The sequence below is a fragment of the Schistosoma mansoni genome, chromosome 3 (genome assembly GCF_000237925.1).
Source record: "Schistosoma mansoni strain Puerto Rico chromosome 3, complete genome".
NCBI classification, from domain to species: Eukaryota; Metazoa; Platyhelminthes; class Trematoda; order Strigeidida; family Schistosomatidae; genus Schistosoma; species Schistosoma mansoni.
The window spans coordinates 10,261,801-10,280,589 of record NC_031497.1 but is presented as its reverse complement, the minus strand read 5'-3'; the positions used below and the strand labels follow the sequence as shown (position 1 = coordinate 10,280,589).

Below are 18,789 nucleotides of genomic sequence, written 5' to 3'. Positions count from 1 at the left end.
TATTTAATCCACAAACATTCAGCCGGTTTTCTCTTCTAGTCTGCCTGTCCCCTGTAATTTCTTTAAAGAGTTTCCACATACTTGGAGAGTTTTACAAGGTAGGAATTTTTGAGTAAACATAAAGTTGAGACGTCTAATCTCTTGGTTTATTTGACCATTTAACTTACGAACTCCAATAGTGTTTTTCTCCTTGTACATCCTTTCTTTTACCCTCCGTAGTCGTTTTAGCTGTGGAGATGTAAGTCGATCAAAACTTAAAAAGAAGGTTTTGGTAGGACAGCAAATATCGAAACAGAATTTAAGATAACAGGTAACAACGTCAGTGGTGTTTTCTAGTGAGTCATCTGTAAATAATTCCCAGTTGGTCGTACGAAACCTGTTTTTCAGTTTTTGCATATTCTCTTCTGAGTAATTCCTATATATTACTTTTTGGTGTGTTGTATGTGTGTACTCTTTCCATGTTTACCATATACTTTAGGTAGAACACGAATTATACAGTGATCCGAGCTAGACAATGGAGCACGTTTGCGAGTCACATAGGTACCCACATCATTATTAAAAACCAAGTCTAGATGAGCATTCAAACGAGTAGGAAAATCTACTACATTTAGGTGACCTAGTGATGTAAGGAAGCTACAGTCACATGAATTGAAACCACCACATACGACTGAAAGTGAATCACTGAAGGCAGTAACGGCGAATTCAGTAAATTTATCAGCGAAGACAGATAGCGCAGATTAGGTGCAGTCTGGAGTTATGTAGATATTGGTAACATAAATATATTTGTATTTATTCAGGTGTTTTGGACGGCACCTTAAAGTTAGACAGTCGATAATCTCATTTGAAAACTTGAAACAGACAAAAGTAGATCGACACCAGTTAACGTTTACAAACGTAGTTACTCCGCCACCACAGGTCTTTTTGTTGTTTGATCGATCCTGACGATAGATATTAAAATCACGTAATGATACTAAGCAATCATCCTGTAAGTCAGTTAACCAAGATTCTTGAATTGTGATGACACCACAAGTACGATACATGTTTTGACTTAGCATAAACTGGAGATAGTCCACCTTGTTAATTAGTGATCGACAGTTAGAGTTAAGCAGCTCGGGAATCGACATTTGATTGATGTTCATTCTCTTTAATGAATATTGCTAACCACCACGATATCTCTTATTGTAATTGTTTGTAATTTTTGCAGCGAAAGGACGTAAGCTTCTCATAAACGCGCCTGTATAGGTTATGCGATTAATAGACATAGTGATAAGTTAAAAAATTGAAAAAACCCGGATAACTTGTTGAAATATTTAGATGGCAGAAACAGGTAGCCCAGGTATTCAAGCAGGGTAACCATGGGGCACGTTGGTTCATTGCCGTCTGTCTAATAGTAGGCCTGCTTACATGATGGTTGTAGTGACCGTCTCGTGCGACGTTTGAACGAAATATGTATTTATAACCTCCCTTACAATGAGTAGGGTAAAGCATGGTTTCAGAAAGTATATTTTTGTTCGGTAAGACTATTGAAATATTTTTGGTATTTGGTCTAGAACCAGGTTTTATATTTACTTTCTTCTTAACTGGTGTAGACTTTTTAGTTTTAACAGTGTTTTTAGGAGCCTTCACATTAGAATTAGGTGTTTGATTGTGGGCTTCAGATATTACACAGGAAAGAATCACACTGTCTAACATGAGATAGGTTAGCTGAACCAGTGTGTTCAGCTGCTAGGGCAATCAGATTTGTTGTGACCTCAACAATGTAATTTTCGTTTAGGATACGCTTTTGCATTAGTCTTTGGTTGGTGGTTTTATTTGAGACTATACGAGCGTTTTTAAACTTCGTAAGCGCACCGATTCGCTGTTCGGATTCTTTCAACTGTTCCGCTAATAAATGGGAATCGAATCTAAACAGGATATAGCATGAGTATTTTTGTTGCTTTTTATTAAGATGAATACATTAGCATGAACTGTCTTGGAGGTTAATTGCCTTTAGTTTTTGATGGCGACTTTGTCCGGTATATTATAGATAATCACATTATTCCGAGAGATCATTCGCTTAATGACTTCACTAGCTATAAAGTCGATAACGGGTTCTACTTTGATCCTGTCTTCAAGTTCTGCAGGAACTACATCCTTTGACAACAGCAGTTTAAGGGGTGACAGTATCTTTAGTTCTAGTTTAAAATCATCACGCTTTAATAAAGAGCCCGTAAGTGACTCCACTTTAAAACGCATGTCGCTTAATTGCTTATAGACAGTGGCTAATTCACTCTTAATATTATCGATACCGTTAGATCGTGAGTTAGAACCAATTATTAAGTTTGACATTGAGTCATCCAGCAATAGGTGTGGTAAACGTCCACTGCCACCATTTTCTGATGCAACAGGAGTTGCAGAGCATGGGGTCTAGGTTAGAGCAGAACTGTTATTGTCTGAAGACAGAGGGCTTTTCCGGGCTCGATTTTTTGTCAGTCGACCCATTTTTCTTCAAGGGTTAATTTAAATGTTATTACTGATTTATAAACTAGCGTTTAACGATATATAAGCACTTTATAATAAATACCGTGTAATCGTAACGCAAACTTCAAACGTACCGCAATAATAATCGGCAGTTAATTGTTATAAGACTGATAGCACTGTTCTTCAGGGATGACATCTGCACTGCCTTCGAGCAGCCGTTTACATTCATATCTTATAAAATATCAACCAAGCTGAGTAATTTTCTACAGTGAAAATTGTAACTTCTGTAACAATTTGATCTTGTCTGTAAACTGGCATGCCTCATATAACAAACTGCTATTTGAGAATGAGTGATTATTATCATTATTATGTGACTACTTAATCTATAAGATCTTACGTGGAATCCCCATGATTTTCCACACTGACTTATCCTGTCGTGAACACCAGGAATATGATGTTCAGCGCTTCTGATGAACATATTTAGGCTGAAGATAGAATGATATATTTGAGTGTGTGTAGGGTTACAATGCCAATACCACTGCACTACTAACATACAAGAATCTGTGTGACGTTGGTTTGATACCAAATCGAGTGAGATTGTCGCGCCCTAGGTTACTCAGAGAACAACAAAAACCCTCCGGGTATTGGTAAGCTGAAAGATGAATCAAATGGTAGGCGGCAGAAACTGATCGGGAAATACATCTAATATTTTCAAAAAGTTTTGTTTCATTCACAACACGGTCAAAATGAAAATCTAAGTGAATATTATTTAAGCGTTAAACAAAGTGGTGTTATCATAATGAATAACGATATAGTATAGTGATAACTTAACAAGTCACATTAGGGTACATAACAGTAACCGTTAGATGATGACTTAGCATATGTCATTACAAGCAGTTTATGCTCATGAACAAAGAAACAATCAATATTGTAGATATGTTAATATCAGTATTACCTTTGGTTCAATTTACAAAGTCATTTAATATTGGTATGCTGTCCGTATGAGTTGATTTCCAATCTCATTTTCATTAGTAGGCTTACTGAAGGAAAAAAAGCATAACCGTGGAGAGGAAGAATCCCAACTAGTGTTCCAGTTAGTTTGTTAAGTTTGATACGCGTTACTTAGTTACGGGGAGATTTTCTCGACCTCATCACCACTTAACAGTGGTAGAATCTAGTAAAACTACTAATACATATTAATTGTTATCAAAAATTATTTTAATACGTGAAAAGTGATAATTATGTCAGTTCTGGACAGATAGCCGACAGTAATTCCTTAAATATGAATGCGTCCATGGGAGACATGCGCCAGACTATATGTTTTGCTGTACAATAAACTGAAGATACCACCAGTATTGTAGTTTGACAACTATTAATCAGTACCACCTTCTATAATCGAATCGTATCCCAACCAGTTAAAATCGGAAGTCGGAAGCGAAAAGGCTGGAAGATATCTTCGATGCGTTATCAGTATATCGAGGAGTGGTTGATCTAATCTGGCTAGTGAACGTAGGAGCTGTGTCTCACGCTGATCTGTAACGTGATCTTGTGCGGATGTATGACCGAACGCCTTCAGTTAAACAAATTCACTTAAACTAATGTGGTCAGCATCCAATGTCGAACACTTAAAAAGCTATTGATTTTGGGGAATTATTTACAGCTACAAAGCAATTATTTATATGGATATTTGCCAGGTGATGGTGCATACAAGTCAGTTGCAAGTATTGTGTTTGACACAGGGTAGAAATCAACTTATTTGAAAGAGTGATTATAAATTGTTGAAATCGACAAAGCCTTTGTGCCCCAAGTACAGGTGACATGGTGTTGTAAGATGTTTTCGGATAAATATGTATTTACATGATGATAAACAGTGAGTGATGTTCATGTGATTATCAGCGAGAACATAATTCGTAACCAAGGGGAGTACACTCCCAAATCATGTCTATGATAATGGCTTGAAATTTAGTCAGTGATGGGGTAAATTCGACAGTGTTTTCAGTTTGCAGAAGATTTGCCCGACTGCTTATACTAATGATCTGCATGGATTGTTGTTTCGACAAACCTCCATTTAGACTGGCAAGGTTTAAAGACATTTACTGAACGAGGACGTGATGGAGAAACATTCTGAAATCATCTGTAGCGGATGAAGATAACGAGAAAAAACACTATTAATAATTACTAGTCAATTTGTGGAGCGAGTTTGTGTTAATAGATTCATTAATTTTATCGTACAAACCACATGACTGCCAAGCAATGAAAATGCTTTATGACAATATCCTGAAATCTTTATGTATAACTAGTCATGGTGTTGAGTGCGGATTAACCAGTAGGAAATAGATGTTTATTTCAAATATAGTTTGTGCGCATAATCTTCACGTCAAATATACATTTCAAGGCACTAGGTGAGTCCGTTTTGTTTCCTATTATTAATTCTATTGCAACTGGTGAAGCTCACGAAGAGGTGGAAACTATCATATACTTGGACAGCATAATCGATTAATAAGGAAGTTCTGATCGGTAAGTGAACTAAAGAATCGGCAATGCAAGAGCGACATTCTTACAATTGAGGAATATCTGAAACTCAACTATCAAAATTACTAGTCTCCACAAAACTCCCATTCTGATCACAGTCATCATGTGCTCACTAATGGCTGGATTCAAGATGATTTCCTGGAGTTCCGTAGAGAAGCCGTGACCGGTGGAGTCCAACCTGTGTCGGGTAGAGACAGTTACTTACCTCAGACAAAGGATGAATGGTTGTGAAAGATCATGGATCGATTGAAGTTAGATATTAGCACCGCTGGATGCCGGCTCAGTGGTCTATAGGTTAGATGTTTGCGCGCGAGGAGAGGCAGATCAAGAAACTTGGTTCAGCTGATCAGAGGCAGAAGTGGAGAACAGGGATAGAACTGAGCTATACCTGAACAGGAGAGCCCAGGACAGAGTTGGCTGGATATCCTTGGTCGTCAACCTATGCTCCAGGGAAGCCGACAAACATGAGATAAATCGGGTGCTGAACTGTATATATATATATATATATATAATGTATGTTGTGAAACAATTGCGAACTATACAATTAGTAGGTATAAATAACAAGATCTGACTGGAGAATTTCAAATAAATTAAGCATTATGTAGATTGTTAACAAAAAGCATAATATTTCTATCATTACTAACTACACAGTTAATCAGCGGTTAGTACCTCGTTGCTGCGTCTTCATTTTGGTCCAAGACTAACCTCAATTAACTTCTGAGATATTCAGTGGAAACTGTGGGTTTGGGTGTACTAATGCTGTAATGAAGAACGATCCAGACAAATGTTCCGAATAACAATTATGAGTGCATATATATAGGTGTGTTAGAAACCAGGGAAATGAACGATGAAGAACTTGTGGACAACAAATATATCAATACTAAAATAATGATACGGTTATAGCCGAAACTACAGAGACAACTGATAAGATACAAATCTATAAATGCTAGAAAAATAAGGGACGTTACTTAAATTGTATGTAGTAAACATATTCGAGATTTTGGTCTCGTAATCCACAATTGCCCTGGTACGGCCAAGAGTGGGGAGAGTCCACTCTCCCTCTCGAAATGCTCTCACATGGCCACGCGAATACATATTCTCTGCCTTCTCGTGGCAGGGGTGTTGTTTACAAAATTGAGAGGACGAAAAGCGAATGTCCGGCGCTCTAACCGGGTTAATAGACACGGAAAGTCCACCTAGGGGAGTTGGGAAACCCTGATTCCAAACCAATGGTGCACATTGGCTCTAGTATCCTGAGGGAACCAGTGGCATATGAACCAATCGTTGGTCACCGACTACCATGGGACTGCATCTCCTTACGATGCTCCACTGCCTTGTGGATCAGACCTTTCGGTCAAAGGCTCCGGGTGTGGCCCCCTAAGAAAACTACCTGCTTCGGTTTGGGCATCCGGGCAGTATTACAGCCCCCACACAAATCAAATGAGATTTGTGTGGCGCATATGTATTTGGTGCCCCTTTGTACCAATATTTATGTGTTCAAATAAATAAAGGGCTTTATCACTCTCATACTGGACACAGTTCTCGGTGCACAAATTATAAATTATCAAGCCACGCTTGTTTCAACAATAATTGATGATTTGTTTAATAACATATTCCGGTGGGTATGTCATTTTAATTATGGTGTGTGATGACATGGGACGAGTGTAAATTCATGAATATTTTTTGTACACTCAAGACTGGTTTGAAAGTTGAAATATTAATGGTAAGGCTATAATAATGCTACGTGAGACATGGTACTGTCGAGACGAATGCATCCTCTGGGATTTCATTGTATTTACAACTTTTAATTATTCCTAAAGTTGCTATTGGAATCTGAAGATTTATTCAACGTTGAAGATGCTGTTTATAAACTTATGAAATGAAATTAATAAGATATACGATTAAGTTGTGACTACAAATGTACGTAATCCACCTTCAAGCAATTCACCAAATGAAAATAAACTTAGAAGTATTGTTAACTGCATCGTATAGCTATCAAAACACAGTCATCCACAAGTATTCAGTTTACTTACAAAATTACGTGGCATTGTGTGCGCTCAGTATTAAGCGCATAATAATCATCTAGAATTTTACTACATAATACAATATGTATGCAATATGAATTCGTAGTATAAGTATTTCATGTCACCCTGGTAGTTTATTTAAAAAATATTTTGGAGACTGATAACTATTACCTAATAACGGACTATAAAATAAGAAATTAAACTACTTACAATGACTATTACGTAATTAGATTTTCTTTCATAAGAAGTAATATGTTGTTTCAATTCATTTGGAAATATACGACTTAAGACAAGGTCAGAAGACGGACAGGCATTGATTTATTCAACCATCACATATAGACTACTTACTAGTCTGCATTGGAGACTAACAAAGATGTTTCCACTGAAAAAATTATTTGTAAACAATAAACATCGTCTTTGTTAGCATAACATCTATCTCAGATAAAAACTAACTTATCATAGAGGCTATATATCTTAATGTTTGGATTTACTTAATAGAAGGCTATATATTTCATTAGACTTACCCAGTTGACTGAAACTGATATCATTTAGTCAATCATATGGAGATATTATTAATACTAAGCTGTTAAAATCAGTATGTTAAGAAAGCAAACAGATAGTTTAGACAAAATTATGTTGGCAAAGACTTAAATGCATCATAATTATGAAAGAAGGGGAATGCTTCAAATAATATTAATGAAAACATTATTCTTACATTGTTATGACGATAAAAGTAAAAACTGAATTGTAGAACTAAGAAGAAATGGAAAAAGAGAACAGCAATAGAAAAGACATAAGCAGAGGAGAGTAAGGAAACAGTAAGAAGGATAAAATATCAAGTATTTTCATAGTACTTTATTTAACAAGCACGTTGAAAAAGTAATTCTACAAGGAAAGTAAATAAATCCCTAGGATCAAAAGAAAAGTGATCAAGGTACGTAAACTTCTGAATGGTAATCATAATCTCTGACTTGGTTTGTTCTTCGTACAAATGATACTTTTCTGGTAATTTGATCGTATCATATAGATTGCGAACAGTCTGTTGCGATTTAAGATCAGGTTTACCATAATTTGTCTACAGTTAGAAACATGTAAATAAGATGATTAAATGTACAGTTTTGAAAGTTAGCAAAACAAAATAAATTCAGTCCTGTCATGTAAATTTAATAATAATAATAATAATGGTTTAAACAATGGTAAACGTACTCTTATCTACCACAACACAACACTCACATTTCATCTAATGTTTGACAGTAATACTTGTATACGTCAAAACCCAAGCATTTTACTCAATCTTGACAACTGAATAACTGGTGGCATATGTTATGACTCGATACGTGAATCGATATCATGTGCTAAACTGTCCAATCAAAATTCCCATTACAGATTAGTTCACCTATACTCCCAATAGGACCGGTGACTTACTAATTACCAACCGACACACTGAAGAATGAACAACACCCAAGACCTTAATGTTTATTGACTGTCAAGCTCCTTCTAACCCAGTAACCAATTAGGAGACGCGTATGGGAAGTATGTTTATCATCTCTTGTGCTCAATTCAATCATGACTCAAAACTCATACAATAAAATACTTGAAATGCCTGACCACACAGAACAAAAAATAAGAAATCATATTTTAAACACAATTATGCCGTAATTGGTAGAGAGCAACGTAAATGGTGCATAATTAATTAGTAATAATTGAGAAATGGTAGGAGGCAAAATAATGGTTACTAGGTCCACTGGAAGCTCACAATAAGGGGAATATACATATACAACAATAAAAACATGAATAATAATTGGAAAACTAGTTCTGAAATTTACAACTTTTCCAATATTCGTACCATTACAAAAGTATACGAATATCAAGATGAATGGAGTGATGAGTAGATTCTTATCATTTCCATTCAAAAGTTAGTGATGGATAGTTGTTTTTTGTTCACGTACAGACATTAAAATCATGAAAGACTAAAATCATACAACCCAGGTATTCAATAATACAAGGTGATTGATTAAATTAGAAGTAAATTGGTTCATGAATCGTGACGAAGAACATATGAATGGAACAACATATGATAAATTTACGATACTCAATGATAGACCACAAAGCATAGAAGGATTTCCAACTATAGTTTCTTAAATTTACTAAATGATTTCATTTGAATGTTTGAAGACAGGATATCTATGTACACAGTAAAAGTACTCAAACTAATGTGTGACAAAACGAATATTCCATGTGACCTAATACAGCCTGCGCGAGAATAACTAAGAAATGAAAATATTTGTGAACGTAAAAATTACAACAAAATGCAATCTGACACGTGAACCACAGTAAAGATCAACATTTTGAAAATGGAGTAAAGAAAGTTAATCGACTAACTAAGATCATTTCTGCAAAATTTGAATTAAAACTTCCAGGCGGTACACAACAATTTTAGATGGACTGAGTGTAGGTAAGCAGTATAATTTCATATGATTTTGGTAAAGCACCAGCTAGTTCAGAATTAAATTTAAAAACGAATAAAATGTTACCCGTCAAAGTAGGAACGAATAAGAGGAACAGTTGGAACAAAACTAGATATTGGTCAAATATCGTTTACACATAGAATAAGTCTTTGGAATAACAGTCTCAATCCCATTATGCATATATCGATGTCAAAAACTTTATAACTATTTTGGGATGTACGTAGGTGTGTTGTACTGATACAGATCAATAAGCAAAATAATGATCGCTGCAGTTATCGATAGATCACGGGGACCTGCTTTTAGAGACGAGTGGGAGGAATATGGATAACAGGCAGACGCAAACACAGCTGGGAAGTAAATTGTCAAAAATTCACAGGGAAAGACTAGTTTGATGCGTCAAAGTGAACCATATTCAAATATAATGTGAGTACGCATCTCGCGTTTTGACAAGGCGACCCTAAATAAAGTTATGGAGAAAGCATTGGATGCTTAACGACTTGGTAATAAACGTGAATACTTCCAGTAATAATTAACGTTTATAATGAACAGAGATGTCGTACTCTTTTCCTTAACCTCAAGTATTCCAGATTTACAAGACGTATTGAGAATATTGATTAAATATGTAGCCACTGTGTATAAACATAACACTGAAAACAAGAAGACAAAATGGTGTACTAAAGCACAGAAAATATCCATAAACTTGTGTTTAACGGCGATGAAAACAAAGGCAGCACAAAGTAGTGATACGGTGGAAAAACGATAAATGTAAAGTTACAGTAAGTAGTGATCTGTTAGTAATTAATAGAAGTCTATTCGTACTCAATAACAAATTTTTATTGGGGATGATTTGTAAAGTAACAACTTCAAGCTTAAATGAAAGCGAACCATGTGTTATCGTCATTTATCTTTACAGGCGTACGTCTACATGTTAACTGATTAACTAGACGTTCACCATTTTTCTTCTGATGGATAGCTGTTGTGGTAGATTGAAGGCATTTAAAAGTAAATTTTGTGGAAGTTAAATTAACTTAATAAGCAGTAGCTCAATTCCGTAGTTAACCTGATGAATATATTATAAAATAACATCAATAACAAGGTCCTTGGGAGATCATATTCAATATTCATAACAGACTTTATATCACTACACAGTCAGGTGTCTTTTACTTTGATGATTAATACTTCATAATAAAACGTAGCTGAAGGTGTATAACTAACATATAAGATATGTAATAATCCACAATAAGAAACATATCTACAATCATACAATAAAAAAGAGATAATGGTGGGGTGTAGCAATCCAAAAAATACACACTCAATTTATTTAGACGATAAGATAATGTTAAAATGAATGAAAATTCCTTTTACTTTAAGTATTTCATATTGTTCAGGTGAAAGGTATTTTAACGCTTCAACAATTAACCATGTACATTTGCCTTCGGCTATATCAGTTCCAACTTTTCCAGTAATTTCACTGTCACCAAAACAATCTAAATAGTCATCCTATTGTAAAATAACTTCAAAGTATTTTTGTTACCTGGGCTTGAAAGTAGTTACCCAATTTAAGGAGGATGTGTTGAACACTTTTGAAAATGTCATCTGTATCAACTTCAGCCTATTTACAAGAAAAAATTTAAAAGAAAACTGTATATAAAACAGAATGTCATCACTTCTTTGATGCTAACAAACAAGACGTAAGACAAGAAGTATAACCACCGTTTTTAATCGGTTTGATCAACTTAAATAATGAGTGAAAATAGATAGAACTTTGAAGGTGGCATTTATGAGATAATACAGAATATTTTTCTTCTGTGGCGAAGAATAAGGATCTCAGCTGCTCAGTATGCTGTTAATCTACTATGAACGTTCTAATAAGTTATGGGACTTCTTAATAGCAGCAATATGATGACCATTTATGATACGGGATCAAGGGTCCCTTATATGCTAATATCATAAAAAGGCGTAGTTCAGTGGTCAAAGCTTTTGACTCTCAGCCGCTGGTTTGCAGGTCTGAACGCCTCTCCACCTAATTCAGTTTGAGCAGCTAGGTAGCTTTACTAGTCTTCAGACGTAGAATGGGACTCGAAACGAAAGACAAGAATCTGTGGCTGGTAAGTTGAGTTGAATAAGTGGGAAATTTAAGTGATATGGCATAAAACCAGTCTTATTGGCTTAGATGCATTTAGTCTTTATAAGTACGAAGGCCAGATAACAGTGATGATCACAAACAAGGACTTTGTTAGAACCAAAACAAATTTTAAAAAACTTTGATCGTTGTATACGGTATATTACACAAATGTTTTTAATACGAAAGTTATTCAGTCTAACAATTGATGTACGAAGGAAAAATGTACATTTTCCAGTTTAAAATCTTTAATAGAAAAAAGATGATGAAAAATGAAACGGAAATAATTAAATTAACTTACTAAAATCATTCCACACGCTACAGGTAGATAAAAAGTATAAAAACCCGTCTTCCAGTGTGTTATAGCTTCAAAGACATCAGGTGAGTAGTTTCGAGTAAAACTATCAAACTCCAAATTATTCTGTTTTCTGTCCAAAATACATTGGTTATTAGGATTTGATGATAGTACATCCAAACATTGACCAGAACATGTCTTGTAACTAATTTCATCAAACAACTTGCATAATTTGAGATATACGTTATTTTTGTCTTTCCACGAATATGAATCAACATCACTTTGATTTTCAGCAAATAATGAGTGGATCAAGTATTTCGATGATAAAATCAGATGTAAACCATCATTAACTCCAATTAATCCACGGTTTGAATCTATTTGAGTACAATGCCAACACGGTTGGCCTCGTCTAAGGGTGGAATTGTCAATTATATCATCCAAAACAAGAAATCCTGCGTGTAACTAGAGCATAGACAAAACAAGAAACTTCAAGTCATTGGATAGAAAACAGTCAGTCGATTTTAACGCGATTATGGACTGCTGTAAAACCTAAAGCTGCTTAGAAATGGGGTCCACTGACCAGCCTATTGTCAACTTTTGAGAATGGTTGTCAGTATGCACACGCTACCATTTTAATAGCTACATATAGGACTTTCGGATATATATCATCATCATCAACGTATGACCCATAGTCTGGTGCCGATGATTATCATTAAGTAAACCATCAATCTGCGACACAACGACATATGAGGGAATAAGTGCTACTAGGGTTGCATAATACTATGTTCGTTTCCTCAGAAGTTAAAACTTCTTACTCTAGCATTTATGGCTCTTTTTTAGTGACATAATGTACCATAAGGTTTATGTGTTATGAATTATTATTTGAACACATAAATATTGGTACAAAGAGGAACCAGATATATATGCGCCACACAAATCTCATTTGATTTGTGTGAGGGCTGTGATACTTCCCGGATGCCCAAATCGAAGCAGGTGGTTTTCTTAGGGGGCCACACCCGGAGCCTTTGACCTAAAGATCTGATCCACAAGGCAGTGGAGCATCGTAAGGAGATGCAGTCCCATGGTAGTCGGTGACCAACGATTGGTTCATATGCCATTTGTTCCTTCAGGATACCTGAGCCCATGTGGACCATTGGTTTGGAATCAGGGTTTTTCAACTCCCCTAGAAATAAATTCTAATCCAAATGGATCATCTGAAACTAATCAACCTTCAACTTGAGAACGAAATCAGAATTAAAAGGCTAAGAATACTAGGATAACATTAAGGTGGTTGAGAGCCCCAGTAACTGAAATATACCTTACTAGTCCGAAAATTCAATAACTTCATCAAAGAATTTAAGAGCATTGAGTTCAATCTTGTGGGGAAAGGTACATAATACATAGCTCTATTGGTACATAGATCAACAATATGACCGTAATTTTCACGGATGTTTTGAATAATATCAGGATATAAGGGGAATTAACCTGAAAAAGAGTCGATTGGGGGAACTAAAATATTTACCAATTCGACACACCAACCAATAAGATAAACACATGACAAGTTTTTTCTAGAGTTCTCATTTTTATTGCTGAACACCATATACGAAAGGACAACCAACACTCCTCGAATTCGTTTGCCACTGGATAAATTATACGACGTTACCTGAAAAAAGATGAGATTAAAACAAGGATGATGTCATAAGATGATTAAAAACAAGAACGGTATTAAGATCAAATTACCTTCTGGAAAAAGCATTGATTTGAAATATATTACGTCAAAAATTTGTTATTTATAAGGAATAATGTAGGACATGTTTTTAGGATTGCACATCCTAGGATAACGAAATCAGTCTGCACTTGTGAAGTCATAAATGAGTACCTGAGTAATAACATAAAGCAGTGTGCACTCTAGAAAAACACTGAATACCCCTATTAACTAAACATTGATTAAGTTGGTTGATGAAATACTTTATATAGTTGCTTGATGGATGCTTATTAAAATATACCCTATTGACTAAACGGAGTACTTATTATTCATGTTCTAACTAGTAATAATAAGTACTGCATTTAATTAACAAGATACTTCATCAACCAATGTAATTAATCTTTAGTTAACAGGGGTATTCAGTGTTTTTCTGGAGTGCACATCACTTTAGCTCGACCGCTGCTGCTACCTTGACGTGGTGATCAGGCGTGCCTATTGTGACAAACCAATCGGTCTATACTGGCTGGAACAATCGTTCCTCAAAGTCCTACCATGCCAGACAGGTTGGTTGAAGAGCAGTTAGACTAAAAGCAACAAACCCAAGGTCCGAAGGCAAGGTAGTACTGCTGCCTGTAGAGGTGTGACGACAGTAAGGTGTTGCTCTCAAACAACCGGTATAACAGCGATGCTGCCTTCCCACAAGGAGGGGTGGGGTTAGAAAAGGTCGACCCTAAAAATGCACACTTCGCCTTATCCCACGGATATCCGTATACATTGGTGAGGTCTCAATAAGTACGGAGTTAACACAAAAATTACCCACAAAAAAGTCATGTGACCGACCTCAAGCAGTTGTTTATTTGGCACTGCGGTCATGCTCTCAGATCACTACGATCAGCTTTAACCTAATTTCCTTTTCAGGTAACTCTAGAACCACCCATCCACGGTGTAAACAACCGGGAATTGATAAACGCCCTCATACTTCTAACAACACTCAAGACCAATATATTCATAATCAATTTCCCCCTTCAATTTCTATTATTTCTCCTACCTCGACTATCAACCATAACCTTCCCACTCAAATATCATCATGGTCAACGATTCTAGTGCGCGAAATGCTGTCCCAGATCTATTGAAATCATGCTCCAAAATACACATTGGAGCCTTCAACGTACATACTATTTATCAAATCTACCAGAGGGTCTCCTTGGCTAAGACCCTACAATCTTGTATCATTAATGTTGTAGTGGCTGGCACCATGTCAAGCCCACACCGGCTATTCTAGACTCAAAACAGACCGATTTATTCAGTTTTCTTGAGTCACATCTTGACCTTGTCAATTATTCGCTTATTAACCTTTACTATTTTTATATGAACGTGTGTCAATCCCTTACTCTATTCACCACATATCTGTAACCTACTTTTGTTTGACTATAAATAACGAATCACGCTTGGTTGAATGGAGCTGGCTCACATGCCTTCTCCGATTCGTTTCGCTCTAGCTTCTCCGCTTTTTTCGCTTCGTTTCTCTGATAGTCTGTCTGGATCGATGATTTTATGAAATATACGTATTCGAAATCCATTCTCATATTTGACTTATTTAATTCCGTCATTCGCTACCGCGACCTAAGTTGATAATTATATACAAAGACTGGCAGCATGTATAATTCAACAACAATCATTCATACAATCGAACTGGAGTCTTATACAGGGCAACTAAATTGTATACTCTGTCTCCGAAACACGCATAAAGGATCCTAGTGTGGTCATTCACTTGACCTCGCCTAACCAAAACGGGGAAACCGACGAGATACACTCTCTGTTCATCTGGCAACCCGATAGCTAGTTCTCATGGACTGGCGGGTGTAGGCATAGCACTGAGTATGAGGGAAGGAGAAGCACTTTTAGAAGGGATACCTGTTAACAATCGCCTATGTGCTGTTCGGCTAAACGGCTCCGTAAGAACTCGGAAGAATAGGGACACACGTCGTTGCCTTTTCGTCATTTCTGCCTACGCTCCCATTGACCGCAACCCGGGTGAAACAAAAGATGAAACTTATAGGTTGACTAACTATTTTAGCTTAAATCTGGAAACTGGACGTATTTCCATCTGACTGCTCTCAATCACTGACCGTCCAAATGCATAAGAAAGGATTAAAATTATCCTGTGATAATCATAGAGGGATTAGCTTGACTAATATGGTGTCTAAGATATTAGTCTCAGTGATTATCGGACGCTTAACAAAGACTCGTGAACTGCAAACACGGGAAAGTCAGGCTAGCTTTAGACCTGGTCGCAGCTGCATTGACATGTGCACCATTCGTCAGATTTTAGAACGCAGGCATGCTTATCGGCGTCCGAAAATGATGGAAGAAATTTAGGGGCGGCCAAACCAAAACGTAGCATCCATAAAGTCACTAACTTTCAGTCTGAGCCACGCTAGTAAATGCAAGCTACTTGGTTGGGGTCCGTGTGACTATCGTAACTAATTGTTGATTCTGGGTGACATGGCTCGGAATCGATCACAATGGCATAAGTGTATACACTTTGTCTCCCCCCAAACCGTGAGATTAGAATTACTTTCTACGAAACAATTCTTTTTGCCTGTATCATATATTTATATGCAATATTTATTTATATATATTACTACCACCGAAGTAGCTACTTCTGTGAATTTGGTGTCCATCTTGTTGTGCTAATGAATTATGGAAACTTGGACTGATGCATATATGTGCCTGGGCCCTACGTCGTACATGACTGACTGATGTTCTAACTAGATTGGTCGATATTTTTACATAAAATCTCTATGCATAAGACATATAAAGCGTTTTTGATCAATGTAAGATACTCTTTATTAATAGTATGGAGTAAAAACACTAGCAAGCAGTGCATATTATTCAAACGTGATTTAAGTAGCCCTTTTTTTACTCATGCCTGAAGTGAGTTAATTGACCAACGTCATTTTTGTTAGGAACCGGCAGTTCAGCTTATGAGAAATCTCATGTAAGCAATTCATGTATACCACAAAATTTAATTCAAATGTGAATATCAACATCAAAAGCTATGCAATGATATGATGACAAATAATGTGATGTCTGACTTGAGAAAGGCCTCTTAGAAAATATACTTATCCTCAGGACTCACAAAGGAGCTTCAAAAGAATCAAAATTACTACTCATTCTTCAACGAGATATTCCCAGTTAAATTTGTAATTTTTCATTATGACATCTTGTGTATCTATTCTTATGTACATTGTCTAAAGGGTCTCAGTATTTCATACAAATATCTCGAATAGTGGTACATATAATCGGTAATTTTTGATCCTTCATTAACCTAATGTAAATAAGCAAGGTAACTTACGATAACGTGAAATATATTTAGTGACATAATTAGAACGAATTAGAATGGGTCATTCTGTTGCCTAAACAGTGGAAAAAATCCTGGCAAGATAACCTGTGAGATTGGAGGTCTTGGTAAAGCCTAATGTGCTTATAAAAGAATATAAACAGGCACACAGACAGACAGTAAAATCGAAGAACTTCGTGCGTACGTACATCAGTTCAAGTTGCCATTTATTTATTTATTTATTTTTATTTATTTGAACACAAAAATATTGGCACGAAAGGGCACCAGACACGGTTAAAGCGCCGGACATTCGCCTTTCGTCCTCTTATTTTCGTAAACAACACCCCCGCCACGAGAAGGCAGTGAGTAGGACTTCCCTGGCAGAGGCTATATACGCGTGGCCATATGAGAGCATTTCGAAAGGGAGAGCGAACTCTCCCCACTCTCGGCCGTACCAGGGCAGTAATCGGAAAGATAAGGGTTTGAAGATGTTATTCAAGGGGTATAACCCAGTGAAATAAATTTGAAAAGAGAAAAAAGGATATGAAGAATTCAGAAGATTAGAATTTGTGAGAACACAAAGAGTGGATGCACCTTCGCCATTGCAAACGATTTTGAGCCATGTCACTCAAGGTCTCTAACCATCGGTTGCTATCACCTCGCGGATGACAACCAGATAGTCTACACCTACCAACATGGCTCCGTCCACTTGTCAGTGACTTCATGGATTTGTGCCACGTTTTGGTCTGGCCACCCCTAGCTTTCTTCCAACCTACTCCTACACCATAAAACATCACTCGTCGAGGCAGTCGGTGGTTAGGCATACGTAATACGTGTCCCAGCCATCTCAACTGATGGAGATTCACAACTTTATCAATTGATTTGCCATCCTTACCTAATATCCGTTTCCTAACAACTGGATTACTTACTCGGTGGTCCCAGGATGTATGAGCAATGCTTCGAAGACACTTATGATAGAATACTAATAGCCTACAAATATCCTCTACTCTTACCGGCCATGTTTCACAGCCATAAAGTAGGACGGAACGAACTGTTATCAAAGAATAAGTGAAAAAATGAGCACTTACATTTTGGAAATGTTGTTCGGCCAATTCAAGACTTTTTGGATGAACATGACGTAACAGATTGACGAATGTATTGAAGTAATTTTCAAAGTTTTCTTTAACTTCCCGATATTTAATATGTATATCAGAGGTTGGCATTACGTGTCTTTATAATTCTATCAAGTCAAAAAAAGTTTCCAAAATTGACACTTTATTCAAGTTAAGAGTGAATTAACAACAAAATGTGACTGAACGAACACGTAATACACAATTTTAACATGAAATTGGGATTATGTTACCCAAGCTCACTAGTTGCTTTGTTCTGAACGCTTACCAATAAAACTAAAGTGTAGGATGTTCTTGGTGTCTTATGGAACTGCCCTAAAAGAGGTTGAAAAATATACAAATTGAATGAGATATTCCATGTAAACCGCGCTCTGTATGTTGCTTCTTAACAAGTGTTTTCAGTACTTATTGATCAGCTGATACTTATCCAAAGCGATGTCCAAAAAGGGCCCAGAGCACCTGGGTGCAAAATATCACTCGATTTTGTTTACCCACTTCCAACCCACTTTAGAGAAGGTACTCTGATTTGAGGAATGAATATATTACCTGCAGACATCTAACACGTCCTCTAGTGCAAACTATCAATGAACACAATTAAGGGGGATTTATGGATGGATGTACATTTGGTAGTCATTCTGTTAAAAAAAGCTGAGAAGTTTCCGTAAGTGTAAGCTCGCACATCTGTTAGCTGAGGTGCAGTATAGTCAGAA

At 36.4% G+C, this 18,789-nt stretch overlaps 1 protein-coding gene across 1 annotated transcript in view; it reads right to left on the bottom strand.

Moving 5' to 3' along the window:
• Positions 1-7,875: 7,875 nt before the first annotated feature.
• Smp_070710 (farnesyl pyrophosphate synthase) overlaps positions 7,876-18,789 on the bottom strand; it is a gene marked incomplete at its 3' end in the record, with an annotated part of 11,644 nt that continues 730 nt past the window's right edge. Inside the window, exons 2-7 of the mRNA XM_018799171.1 lie at positions 18,038-18,189; positions 13,424-13,564; positions 11,908-12,363; positions 11,019-11,096; positions 10,850-10,984; positions 7,876-8,091 (exon numbers count right to left, since the gene is read on the bottom strand). Of these exons, the coding sequence (XP_018650986.1) occupies positions 7,876-8,091; positions 10,850-10,984; positions 11,019-11,096; positions 11,908-12,363; positions 13,424-13,564; positions 18,038-18,172 (1,161 nt within the window). The 5' untranslated portion in view covers positions 18,173-18,189. The remainder of the gene's footprint in view (positions 8,092-10,849; positions 10,985-11,018; positions 11,097-11,907; positions 12,364-13,423; positions 13,565-18,037; positions 18,190-18,789) is intronic.